General features: G+C 42.1%; 1 protein-coding gene across 1 annotated transcript; it reads left to right on the top strand.

Annotated features, from left to right (window-relative positions):
• Nucleotides 1–5,554: 5,554 nt before the first annotated feature.
• On the top strand, nt 5,555–9,367 carry gnrhr3 (gonadotropin releasing hormone receptor 3). Its single transcript, XM_084089255.1, has 3 exons — nt 5,555–6,045; nt 6,333–6,534; nt 7,624–9,367. Exons 1-3 carry the CDS (start codon nt 5,569–5,571, stop codon nt 7,986–7,988), a joined length of 1,044 nt encoding a protein of 347 aa, XP_083945381.1. The 5' UTR covers nt 5,555–5,568; the 3' UTR covers nt 7,989–9,367.
• Nucleotides 9,368–11,992: the final 2,625 nt, after the last annotated feature.

Below are 11,992 nucleotides of genomic sequence, written 5' to 3'. Positions count from 1 at the left end.
GTGACGTCAGAAACACCAGTCGCAATTATCTTTTAAAATGTTTTATTCAGGCTTCCATATATTTCTCACCTGTCAGTGGCGTTTATATGTGATGTTCAGCATCTGAAATGAATGATCCGCATATGTTCAGAAAATTCTCAAAATATGGTCGCAAGGTTGACTCCAAAATAATGTATTAATCAATAACCCAGTTCTCAGAATTATGTTTTTTGTTTTGTTTTGCTTTTTACATTTGTCATGTGGATTCTCTCTCTCTGTCTCCCTCTCTTTTTATCTCTCTCTCTCTCTCTCTTTCTCTCTCTCTCTCTCTCTCTTTTCTCTCTCTCTCTCTCTCTGTCTCCCTCTCTTTTTATCTCTCTCTCTCTCTCTCTTTCTCTCTCTCTCTCTCTCTCTTTCTCTCTCTCTTTTCTCTCTCGCTCTCTCTCTTTCTCTCTCTCTCTCTCTCACTCTCACTCTCACTCTCTCACTCTCTCTCTCTCTCTCTCTCTCATACTACATTCAGTCTGTTCTCAGCGCAGCTCTCTTCAGTACGCCGGGATTCTTCTTCTTCTCCTCTTCATCATGTCTTGTGCTTTCCCTAAACTCAGGTCTGGATTAGAGACAAGATGATCGGATCCGGACAGAGCAGATCCCGATCATCATTATCATTATCATCATCATGCGCACATTTCCTGGGATGTGAACCCTGGATCCTCAGTAACTGACAGGAGAAGGATCAGTGCGATGGAGAGATGTATCCAGAGAATCAGGATCCCAACTGCACTATATAGACAAAAACACTGAGGTGAGTGTCTAATTACTAAAATATGATATCATATGTTTCCTAATGTAGGCTATACCTGAGCGATGTTTCGTGTGTTTATTTAGCCTGGTAATACTAGAGTAAAGTTGACTGTGAGCCATCATCACATGAATCTGGGTTTGTTTCTGACTCCTCAGTGAAACTCCACCGATGGAACAACACTGTAAAAGTGTCTTTTAAACGGGCAAGAGTCCAGATCATTCTTTCATTAAAAGCCTTAAAGTCCCCCTGTAGTCAATCCTTTTATCCCGTAAAAATCATCTTTGATCAGCAAAATTACATATTTTTTTCCTTAAAGAATAATGTCTGGATTTTCACCACAGGAGGAATTTGAGTTGAACATGTTAAGTTGAAATGAACATGAATATTGCATTAATATGATAATGTTTATGCAGAAGCACTAGTCCTATATAGTAAATATCCTAATTTTCTACTGTTCAATATAGACCTGACATGATTTACAGTCAGTGGAGTCCGAAAGTCTTAAAATGCTCCTATTTTTGCATGTTATTTGCATATTATAAATTATATTTTAAAGCATAAAAATGAAAAAGAACATGAATGTGTTTTTTTTTTTTTTTTTTTGCGTTAATGAACAAAACCTGATCAGAGCAGAATCTAAAAGGCATCTGACTGATTCACTTTACATCACAACATTTCTTTGTTGTAAAAGTTACATTCATGCGTTTGGCAGACGCTTTCATCCAAAGCGAGTTGCGTTGCGTTCGAGACACACATGCATTCCTTATCTGATGCATATTAAAGCATCAGACTCCACTGAAACTGTTCAGAGTTCTGGTTCGCTGTCCGTTCGATGGGTTTGCATTACACACACACACACACACACACACACACACACACACGACTGATTCTCTCAGCACACCTTGTTCTTTCTCAGTGTTTGTGTGAACTGAATTCCTGGAGCTCCAGGAGCTTTCCCGGGCCGGCAGGGCCCTGTTGTTCAGTTCTCCAGGCTCAGATTAGGGCTTTGGCTGAATGTCTGCGCTGGCTTCTCCGCAGGAGCTCCTGACGGCCTCTTGCTTCATGTTTAACGCTGGTTCAGAGTAACACAGACACACACACGATAGCTTTTCTCTGTTATCAGCTCTGGTCTGAGACTGAATGACTGTGTGTCAGGGAGTTTAAGGGCCAAAGCTAAACACAAATTCACAGGTGAAATTTCGAATGTAAATTCACCATATCCGTTTTCTACGTTATTGATCTATTCATCCATGCATATGATTCATTTTTCAGTTATTTCTGACCTGCTCATTATGTCATAACTGGACTTCTCTACTGACGTATGCTGGTCTTCTCCAATCATTTTGTCTGCTTAAAGTCCCCTGGCTGTAGTCAATAATTTAATACCTTAAAACTCATCTTTTATCACCAAAATGACATATTTAAGCATTTTTTCTTTGAAAAAAAAAAATTCTTCATGCCTTAAAATAGCTTGACTGTAACTCGACACTCTTGCCTCATTTTGCGTCAGAAACACCAGCGATTTCAAAGCGTGTTTTTGAGACTGTCTTTGGTTCACTGCAGTTTTAAGGAGGAAATACTCAGCAATGGAGTCGACTTATGAATTTACACATGGTTTGTCTTAAAGCATATTAAAAACACCAGCAACATTTATACTTTAAGCTCCGCCCCTTTCTTACAATCCACTGAAAGCATGTATTTAGACCCGCCTCCACTTTTGAGAGCCACGCCCACATCTCAACATCCAATCATCAACCGCTGCATAGAACCAAGTCCCCGCCCCTTTCGATAATTCTTTACACTCGGATATACGGCACAGTACAGTAGAAAAGATCTGCCACAACTTGCGTTTCATCACAGATACTATAATGGTTTATTCAAATCACAAACTATGAGCAATAACAGTGATGCTTAACTAATAATGCAATGCATCATGAAATCTGGTACATATTATATATAATTACTACTAATAAATATTAATATTTAATCAATATTATTTTATCATCGTTTACTACAGTTGAGCGATCAGGTAATCAGAGCTGGTGTGAGTGGAGGCGGGGCTCATTTGCATATTCATGCAGCTCGTGTTACATTCAAGCTATTTTAAGGCATGAAGAAATTATTTTCACAGGAAAATAAAATATTTGATTATCAAATAGAGTTTTAAGGGATACATTTATTGACTGCAGGGTAGTGGATGAGTATATACATATATTATAATCAATGCATTTTCCATGATCTAATCAGTGTATTGAGTGCAATCTAACTCGTTAGGTTTAGGGGTCGGGTTAGTGTGTGTGTGTATGTGTGTGTGTGCGTGTGCATGGGTGTAGATTACACGGGGGAAGTGTCATTGTCCCCCCACTTTTTATAAAATGTAAATTCATCTCCCGCACTTTTTCGTTAGGCAAGTGTGTTCACGCCAAGTTGAGTTTTTCGCGGGCCAATGTGTGTACATCCAGATTTAAAATTCAAAGAGTCAAGATAGTCTATACGTGACTTTCACGTTTCCATGGTAATCAGTCACTCGTGCATCACCATGCTCGCACGTGTGTTTGTATGCGTGATGGGTAGGTTTAAGGGTCGGGTTAGTGTGTGTGTGTGATGGGTAGGTTTAGGGGTCGGGTTAGTGTGTGTGTGTGTGTGTGTGTGTGTGTGATGGGTAGGTTTAGGGGTCGGGTTAGTGTGTGTGTGTGTGTGTTTGTATGCGCGATGGGTAGGTTTAGGGGTCGGGTTAGTGTGTGTGTGTGTGTGTGTGTGTGTGATGGGTAGGTTTAGGGGTCGGGTTAGTGTGTGTGTTTGTATGCGTGATGGGTAGGTTTAGGGGTCGGGTTAGTGTGTGTGTGTGTGTGTGATGGGTAGGTTTAGGGGTCGGGTTAGTGTGTGTGTGTGTGTGTGTGTGTGTGATGGGTAGGTTTAGGGGTCGGGTTAGTGTGTGTGTGTGTGTGTGTTTGTATGCGCGATGGGTAGGTTTAGGGGTCGGGTTAGTGTGTGTGTGTGTGTGTGTGTGATGGGTAGGTTTAGGGGTCGGGTTAGTGTGTGTGTGTGTGTGTTTGTATGCGTGATGAGTAGGTTTAGGGGTCGGGTTAGTGTGTGTGTGTGTGTGTTTGCATGCGTGATGGGTAGGTTTAGGGGTCGGGTTAGTGTGTGTGTGTGTGTGTTTGTATGCGTGATGGGTAGGTTTAGGGGTCGGGTTAGTGTGTGTGTGTGTGTGATGGGTAGGTTTAAGGGTCGGGTTAGTGTGTGTGTGTGTGTGTGTGTGTGTGTGTGATGGGTAGGTTTAGGGGTCGGGTTAGTGTGTGTGTGTGTGTGTGTGTGTTTGTATGCGTGATGGGTAGGTTTAAGGGTCGGGTTAGTGTGTGTGTGTGTGTGATGGGTAGGTTTAAGGGTCGGGTTAGTGTGTGTGTGTGTGTGTGTGTGTGTGTGTGATGGGTAGGTTTAAGGGTCGGGTTAGTGTGTGTGTGTGTGTGTGTGATGAGTAGGTTTAAGGGTCGGGTTAGTGTGTGTGTGTGTGTGATGGGTAGGTTTAGGGGTCGGGTTAGTGTGTGTGTGTGTGTATGATGCGTAGGTTTAGGGGTTGGGTTAGTGTGTGTGTGTGTGTGTGTTTGTATGCGTGATGGGTAGGTTTAGGGGTCGGGTTTGTGTGTGTGTGTGTGTGTGTGTGTGTTTGTATGCGTGATGGGTAGGTTTAGGGGTCGGGTTAGTGTGTGTGTGTGTGTTTGTATGCGTGATGGGTAGGTTTAGGGGTCGGGTTAGTGTGTGTGTGTGTGTGCGTGTGTGATGGGTAGGTTTAAGGGTCGGGTTAGTGTGTGTGTGTGTGTGATGGGTAGGTTTAAGGGTTGGGTTAGTGTGTGTGTGTGTGTGTGATGGGTAGGTTGGTTTAGGGGTCGGGTTAGTGTGTGTGTGTGTGTGTGTGTGTGTTTGTATGCGTGATGGGTAGGTTTAGGGGTCGGGTTAGTGTGTGTGTGTGTGTGTGTGTGTGTGTGTTTGTATGCGTGATGGGTAGGTTTAGGGGTCTGGTTAGTGTGTGTGTGTGTGTGTGTGTGTGTGTGTGTGTGTGTGTGTTTGTATGCGTGATGGGTAGGTTTAGGGGTCGGGTTAGTGTGTGTGTGTGTGTGTGTGTGTGTGTTTGTATGCGTGATGGGTAGGTTTAGGGGTCGGGTTAGTGTGTGTGTGTGTGTGTGATGGGTAGGTTTAGGGGTCGGGCTAATGTGTGTGTGTGTGATGGGTAGGTTTAGGGGTCGGGCTAGTGTGTGTGTGTGATGGGTAGGTTTAGGGGTCGGGTTAATGTGTGTGTGTGTGTGTGTGTGTGTGTGTGTGTGTGTGTTTGTATGCGTGATGGGTAGGTTTAGGGGTCGGGTTAGTGTGTGTGTGTGTGTTTGTTTGTATGCGTGATGGGTAGGTTTAGGGGTCGGGTTAGTGTGTGTGTGTGTGTGTGTGTGTGTGTGTGTGATGGGTAGGTTTAGGGGTCGGGTTAGTGTGTGTGTGTGTGTGTGATGGGTAGGTTTAGGTGTCGGGCTAGTGTGTGTGTGTGTGTGTGTGTGTGTGATGGGTAGGTTTAGGTGTCGGGCTAGTGTGTGTGTGTGTGTGTGTGTGTGTGATGGGTAGGTTTAGGGGTCGGGTTAGTGTACAAATTTAAAAACCATTACACCTATGGAATGTCCTCACAAGTTTAGCAAAACAAACATGTGTGTGAGTGTGTGTGTGTATTATAATCAGTGTATTGAGTGCAGTCTGACCTCATCCAGATGTTGTTTTCCTCAGGTGTCGTTCAGCGTGTGGCGATGACGATGATGATGTCTGGTAACTCGTCTAACTCGTCTCAGCTGGCCTGGACGCCTCCCTCCTTCACTCCCGCGGCTCAGGCTCGAGTGGCGGCGACCATGATCCTCTTCGTCTTCGCCGCGCTCAGTAACCTAGCGCTCTTCATCAGTGTGTGTCGCGGCCGGCGTCTGGCGTCTCACCTTCGACCCCTCATCCTCAGCCTGGCAGTGGCCGACCTCTTGATGACCTTCGTGGTGATGCCGCTGGACGTGGTGTGGAACGTGACGGTGCAGTGGCTCGCGGGCGACGGCGTGTGTAAGATCATGTGTTTCCTGAAGCTGTTCGCCATGCAAACCTCAGCCTTCGTGCTCGTGGTCATCAGTGTGGACCGACACCAGGCCATCCTGCGCCCGCTCGACTCGCTCAACGCGCACCGCAGGAACAGGAGGATGCTAGTGACGGCCTGGAGCCTCAGCGCGCTGATCGCGTCACCACAGGTCTCACACACACACACACACACACACACACACACAGACACAAACACACACACACTCACTCACACACTCACTCACACACTCACACACACACTCACTCACTCACTCACTCACACTCTCTCACTCACTCACACTCTCTCACTCACTCACACTCTCTCACTCACTCACACTCACTCACACTCTCTCACTCACTCACACTCACTCACACTCACTCACACTCTCTCACTCACTCACACTCACTCACACTCTCTCACTCACTCTCACTCACTCACACACTCTTCCTCTTGCAGCTGTTCATCTTCCGGACAGTGAGAGTAGAGAGCGAGGACTTCACTCAGTGTGTGACACACGGCAGCTTCCAGGAGCGCTGGCAGGAGACGGCCTACAACATGTTCCACTTCGTCACGCTGTACGTGATTCCCCTGCTGGTCATGAGCTGCTGCTACACCTGCATCCTCATCGAGATCAACCGGCAGCTGCACAAGAGCCAAGGTGCAGAGACTCGGCCCATCAATCAATCAATCCATCCATCCATCCATCCATCAATCACTCACTCAATCAATCAATCAATCAATCAATCAATCAATCAATCAATCCATCAGTCCATCAATTAATCACTCAATCCATCAGTCCATCCATCCATCATAATAGGAAATTAAAGTAATAGATATTGTTTAGGCTTTACAGCAGATCTAGAATAAAGTTATTGTCCAGCTAAAGTTAGATTGATTCACTTCCGTTGTAAAGATCATTAGATATTAACTCAGGGGCCGCTAACACGACACTGAAACCCCTTAACGTGCTCCGGCCCGCTCATTTGTCATGACAAAACACCAAAATTATGACATACTAAGTCATAATTATGAAATAAAAAGTTGAAATTTATAGACAAAATTATGACAGAAACATTTAGAGAAACAAAGCATGAGTCTCTCCCATGTGACTCAATGACACTGACGTGCAAGAAAAACAGTTCAATAATTCAGCTCATCGTCATAAAGACAGAAATACATTAGTAATACCCATAATGCCCCTCTCAGGTTTAGCGGCTTCATTAGGGGCCCAATAAAGCGGTCACATGACTACAGTAGTGGATTACTGTAATATCAGCACAGCTGCTGTTTTCCTCCCTCTGAAGCGCGAGAGCTTCGCTCACTTGATTCCTGCCAAGGGCGCCAACAAGGTCAGGTGTTTATTAGGAGTGTGCCTGATGTTGTTACAGGCTCAGAGACAGGAGAAGACTGAAGGTTCATGCATTCTCTGGGAATCAAACCCTTGACCTCAGTGTTGCGAGCACCATGATCTGTAATTCTATCCCTCACTGCCTCGTTTTCACACACACACACACACACACACACACACACACACACACACACACACACACACACACACACACTCTCACACACACACTCTCACACACACTCAATCTAAATAGACATAAGTCATATTTATGTAGCTCAAAAAAGTCAAATGTTTTCATTCCTGTCACACATGAAATATGATTTTGATCACTGATGTGTGTGTGTGTCCTCAGCGGGCAAGTCTCTCCGCTCTGATGTGTGTGTGTGTGTGTGTCCTCAGCGGGAGAGTCTCTCCGGCGCAGCGGCACAGACATGATCCCGAAGGCCAGGATGAAGACGCTGAAGATGACGGTGATCATCGTGGTGTCGTTCGTGGTGTGCTGGACGCCCTACTACCTGCTGGGCATCTGGTACTGGTTCCAGCCGGAGATGCTGAAGGTCACGCCCGAGTCCATCCATCACCTGCTCTTCGTGTTCGGGAACCTGAACACCTGCTGCGACCCGGTGATCTACGGCCTGTACACACCCTCCTTCCGCGCAGACCTCGCCCGCTGCTGCCGCACACGCACACACACACACTCGCCACGCTCTCTGGACCACCGGCTCTCGGCCCGACACGAGACCGACCCGCACAAGCCCACGTAACTATATCTTGATATGAAGTTGTGCTGCTCTTTTCTTCTCTATTGTGTCGTACATCCGAGTGAAACGCTTCTGGAACAAGAACAAATGTGGGAGGGGCTTGATTTTGTCTTTTGGGAATCTGATTGGATGGTTGTGGTTTGCTATAGAGACAGAGCGCATTTAGGTCACGCCCACACCGGGGGGGGGGGCCTCCTTCGCAGGGAGTTTGATTGACAGGAGATCTGACCAATCGTAATCCACCATCCACCGAATCCGCCATATTTGTCCGACGAAGCAGTCTCTAGCATTAGCTCTACAGCCGCTTTAACTGAGGCTCTACAGCGATCTGTCAGACACATTAAAGAGCATCAAAACGGTATTTATTATTGTTTAAATATATATTTTTTTAAATGACCAAATTTAAAAATTGAGACCTTGTTTCATATCAAAAGTCACCTGGTCTGTGTCCACTTTGTTCCGCGATGTGTGTTTCAGTGTGTGAGGGCGGTGTGGCTTGTCGGACATAGCAACAGTAACTAAAGGGGGCGGGTCTTTGCGAACGGTCAATTGATCGTAGACTGTAAATAAATCTGAGCGTAGTGTGTGTGACGTCAGCCGTAGTGTTTCTGAAGGGCATTTCTGAAGCCGAAAGTGGGCGGAGCCGGCCGTCGCCATCTTGGCCGCGTCACTCCCGGATAAACGAAAATGTGCAGCGAGGCGGATTAGCTGAGGTGACGTGACGCTAACACACAGCAGACAAACGGCTAGTAGTGACATCAGCGGAAATCCACCTGTCACTCAAGTGGCCACGCCCTTAATTATGCACAACTTTAAGCCTTAATATAATTTAAACGGATGAGTTATAAAAAAATTCATGTGCACCGATTAAACCTTTAGAATGAATCAAATGTTGACTCTAACGACTGCGATGGAGTGTGTTTATCAGACGCGTCGGCCTTCACACTCTGACTCAGCGCCGCATGTTTCATAAAGAGCTGTAATGAAAAGAGCTCAGAGCAGATTTGCAGTTTTAGAATAACTTCACAGATTTCACAGCGTGGGTTTGTTATTAAAGAGTCAGCTGGACGTGCTGAAACGTGTCGAACACCTTCAGACTGTTGATCTGTGTATGTTTGCATACAGTGTGACTGGAATTATTGTTTGCAGTAAAACTCTATTCAGAATATATAAATCTTGACTGGCGTATAGATCCACTTTGCAGAAACGCCACTCAGACTCTCATTCTCAGTGTTTCTGTCTGGTTTTCCAGCTCAAATATCTAAACATTCTTAACTCAAGATACATTTACTGGAGAAGAAGCAACATTACTTGATAAGAAGTCTTATTTAATAAGAATGCATTTATGCCAAAAACAAGAACAAATATCTGTCAGTGGTGTCAAAAAAATAAAATGAATTCAAAGGGAAAACAAGTAGATTTTTCTTAAAATTTCTTAAAAAGAAAGATTTCTTATGTCATGCCATTTTTCTTCTCCAGTAAATGTATCTTGATTTAAGAATGTTTCGATATTTGTTCTGGAAACCCAGACAGAAACACAGAGGAAGGAATTCATCTTTCTGTCTGTGTAATTTCTCATAAAGTTATGACTTAAAGGTAACAGATTTAGGGACAGGTTTAGTGTGGAGTTCCTGAGAGATCCTCAGGAGAGTCATGTGTGATGGATTGAGTGGTTAAAGGGACTGACACTAAGAGCTTTCTGAGATCCTGAGAGAGCCAGTGCAGTTCTTCAGATCTGAATAATGCAAAGCCTCCTGGGAAGTTTATTCATGTTCAGTCAAGGTCAACATCATGGATCAAGGTGGAATTGCCGTTGATTTTGTTAACTTGTTTTTCCCCCCAACCATTTAGCATTAAACGTTATTTCAGTATTTTTTCAACATTGAAGTCTGCCGTATTCCAGCTGGGTTTGGAAATTGGTTTGAATGTGATGAGTGCGTAAAAAGAAACCTGGGCTATTTCATGTGTGTTTTTACCATTTCAAACTCATATATTCATACTCACATGCTGCCATCTTAACTAATGGAGCCTCCTTTCCGGACTACATTCTCTGAGCCAATCACTTGATAGATAGATAGACAGATAGATAGATAGATAGATAGATAGATAGATAGATAGATAGATAGATAGATAGATAGATAGATAGATAGATAGATAGATAGATAGATAGATAGATAGATATACAGACAGATAGATAGATAGATAGATAGATAGATAGATAGATAGATAGATAGATAGATAGATAGATAGATAGATAGATAGATATACAGATAGATAGATAGATAGATAGATAGATAGATAGATAGATAGATATACAGATAGATATACAGATAGATAGATAGATAGATAGATAGATAGATATACAGATAGATAGATAGATAGATAGACAGATAGATAGATAGATAGATAGATAGATAGATAGATAGATAGATAGATAGATAGATAGATAGATAGATAGATAGATAGATAGATAGATAGATAGATAGATATACAGATAGATATACAGATAGATATACAGATAGATAGATAGATAGATATACAGATAGATAGATAGATAGATAGATAGATAGATAGATAGATAGATAGATAGATATACAGATAGATAGATAGATAGATAGATATACAGATAGATAGATAGATAGACAGATAGATAGATAGATAGATAGACAGATAGATAGATAGATATACAGATAGATAGATAGATAGATAGATAGATAGATATACAGATAGATATACAGATAGATAGATAGATAGATATACAGATAGATATACAGATAGATAGATAGATATACAGATAGATATACAGATAGATATACAGATAGATAGATAGATAGATATACAGATAGATAGATAGATATACAGATAGATATACAGATAGATATACAGATAGATATACAGATAGATATACAGATAGATAGATAGATAGATATACAGATAGATAGATAGATATACAGATAGATATACAGATAGATAGATAGATATACAGATAGATATACAGATAGATATACAGATAGATAGATAGATAGATATACAGATAGATAGATAGATATACAGATAGATATACAGATAGATATACAGATAGATATACAGATAGATAGATAGATAGATATACAGATAGATAGATAGATATACAGATAGATAGATAGATAGATATACAGATAGATATACAGATAGATAGATAGATATACAGATAGATATACAGATAGATATACAGATAGATAGATAGATAGATATACAGATAGATAGATAGATATACAGATAGATATACAGATAGATAGATAGATAGATATACAGATAGATAGATAGATAGATAGATAGATAGATAGATAGATAGATAGATAGATAGATATACAGATAGATAGATAGATAGACAGATAGATAGATAGATAGATAGATAGATAGACAGATAGATAGATAGATATACAGATAGATAGATAGATAGATAGATAGATAGATAGATAGATAGATAGATAGATAGATAGATAGATAGTCGGACTGATAGATAGATAGATAGATAGATAGATAGATAGATAGATAGATAGATAGATAGATAGTCGGACTGATAGATAGATAGATAGATAGATAGATAGATAGATAGATAGATAGATAGATGGATAGATAGATATACTTATAGATAGATAGATAGATAGATAGATAGATAGATAGATAGATAGTTGAGTGTGAAGCAGTTTTTGGAGTAAGATCCATTTAAAGTGCTGAATTATGCATGAGGTCTGCAGTCAGAGACAAGGTCATGTGATAAGGGACGACCCGTTTCCATGGCAACACTGGCAGAACACTGGACTCATCCATGGGTCGAACTGCACTGGTCACTGACACACTGGTGCTGCTTTAATTATTCATTCATCACTTTCTGTCTGATATTTTGGCCTGAACTGCAGAACTCAAACCATAAAAACACGTGCAAAGGTCAAATTTCATATCCAGATAAAAAAATAATGAAATCATAGGTTTTATATAACAAGGAAAACGGAGGTTCTTGTTTT

Source organism: Abramis brama (genome assembly GCF_963993115.1).
Source record: "Abramis brama genome assembly, chromosome: 17".
In the NCBI taxonomy this organism is placed as follows: Eukaryota; Metazoa; Chordata; class Actinopteri; order Cypriniformes; family Leuciscidae; genus Abramis; species Abramis brama.
The sequence above is the reverse complement of the archived record's forward strand: the minus strand, read 5'-3'. Positions and strand labels throughout refer to the sequence as shown.